A 1,940-nucleotide genomic window follows, 5' to 3' on the forward strand; every position below is an offset into this window, starting at 1 on the left:
TGTGTGTGTGGCCAGCTCAGCCCACGGGGGGGCGGGGCTGTCTGGCATGTGGTGCTGGGGGATTGAACCACGGTCCCTGTGTTTTGCTTAGCTTAGCTTGTTCTAAGTAGGTGCTTTAGACCACTGAGCCATCTCACCAGCCCCCGCAAAGCTTGTTCTAAGTAGGTGCTTTAGACCACTGAGCCATCATCTCACCAGCCCAGAAGGTTCACTTTTAACCAGGATTTACTTTGTACTGATGGTGTCACCTATACCTTCTCATATTATTATCTTTGAAAGTGCTTCTGCCTAAGGGCCCAAGTCAGGACCCGAAATTATGGAGAAAGAGCAGACTGAGCTAGAATCTGAGATCGGGAGGACATGTCCCCAGGATGGAGTGTGGCTGGGTGAGTTGGTTAGTGATGGTGTGTCCTGTACTCTAGTAAGGAGCCCAGAGGATTCTTCAACTCAGGAATGACAGTGAAAACAAATGACTGAACAAGATTCTTCTTGCCACAGCACTGGGTCATGTGGGTGGAGAGGGATGGAGAGGCCTCCTGGGAGGTAGCTGCGCCCTTGGGGCCTGGCCCTGGGAGAAGCTGACTGTGCGTTTGTAGAAGGGGGGATAACTGAGGGGATTGAGGGTTTTGGGAGTCAACGGTGCGGCGCAGGGGCAGGTGTCCCTAGGCATGCCATGGATCCCCTAGGTTCGACCCGCCCAGCACCCCCCCACCCCCCGGGGCACCGCGAGCCGGCACACGAGGGCAGGTGTTCCCGCCACCGCACTGGGCGCACGTCGGCACTTGTAAGTCCGGGACCAGGGACTTGAAAGCGCCTGGCGCTGCCCAGACCTGTCCCGTTGGGCGTCACCAGGGCGTTGTAGACGAGAACTGTAGGAAAATCCCTTCTGCCTGGGGGAGTATGGGGAAGAAGGCAGGTTTAGGACAGACCCAGGTGAGGCTGGGAAAAGACTTCTTGGGGCAAAGGGCCTCAGAATTCAAGCCAGCCTGTCTCCCATGTTGTAGAACAAGCAGCGCTGTTCCATTTATTTATTTCTAGGCTTTGCTTCGGGCGGTATACTCCTCGGTGTTCTCGCTTCCATCTCATCTAATCTGTGAAGGTCTACTATGGCTCCTCTTTTTTTTTTTTTTTTTGTACTGGTGATCACTATTTTGCAGATGACTGAGGCTCAGACAGGTCAGGAAACTTGCTCTATTTGACACAGTTGTGTGACAGGACCCTGAACCAGGGCTTAATATGTGCCTCCTTTGTGACTGCAAGACAGCGGGGAGAAAGGAACCTCACATTTTCTCGACCCCTACGGTGCACACATAAAAGTTTCTTCATGCTATTTTAGCACAACTGTTTTGAGGAGCAATTGTTATCAAACCCCACCACCACCGCCAATTTAACAGGTGAGGAAATGTGAGGTAGGAGTTGTATGTTTTTTAACCTGTCCAGAGTCTTACAGGTGACCCAGTGGGCTCTGAACCTGGAAAGGCTGATTCCAAAGCACCTTTTTGTTAACCACTGAGATGAACCAAGCAAGGAGAAGCGGTTTCCAGATGCTGTTCTAATTACTGCCGCTGTGGCTGAGCCCGCTCGTGGGTCACGACCCAGGTGCTGGTAGAGCAGAGGTCCCCGGGAACCGGCGCGCTTCAGCCGCGCCCAACTTCAGCAAGGGGGCTCCAAAGCTGGCCCCAGCCCGCCACTCACCTGGTAGCCGCAGGCCAATTCGGCGTCCGGCGGGGCGGGACCATGAGTCAGGGTGGGCGGAGTCCAGCCCGTGAGTGGCAGGCGCGGGGAGGGGCGGGACAAGAGTGCGCCGTCGACTCCGCCCCTTGGGCCTCCAGACCGAGTCGGGCGGGCCCTCAGCAGCCTGGGCGGTGGCGGCGGCTCTGAGGAGGGCGGGCCGGGGCGGGGCAGCCGGGCGGCCGGGGCGGGGCTACGCTCTTGCCCCG

At 56.7% G+C, this 1,940-nt stretch overlaps 1 protein-coding gene across 1 annotated transcript in view; it reads right to left on the minus strand.

Annotated features, from left to right (window-relative positions):
- CUNH22orf31 (chromosome unknown C22orf31 homolog) overlaps window positions 1-1,739 on the minus strand; it is a 10,594-nt gene extending 8,855 nt beyond the window's left edge. The window contains 2 exon segments of the mRNA XM_004628172.2: window positions 713-890; window positions 1,696-1,739. Of these exon segments, the coding sequence (XP_004628229.1) occupies window positions 713-890; window positions 1,696-1,739 (222 nt within the window).
- Between the last annotated feature and the right edge of the window lie 201 nt (window positions 1,740-1,940).

This window comes from Octodon degus, unplaced genomic scaffold (assembly GCF_000260255.1).
Source record: "Octodon degus isolate 3935 unplaced genomic scaffold, OctDeg1.0 scaffold00021, whole genome shotgun sequence".
Taxonomy (NCBI): Eukaryota; Metazoa; Chordata; class Mammalia; order Rodentia; family Octodontidae; genus Octodon; species Octodon degus.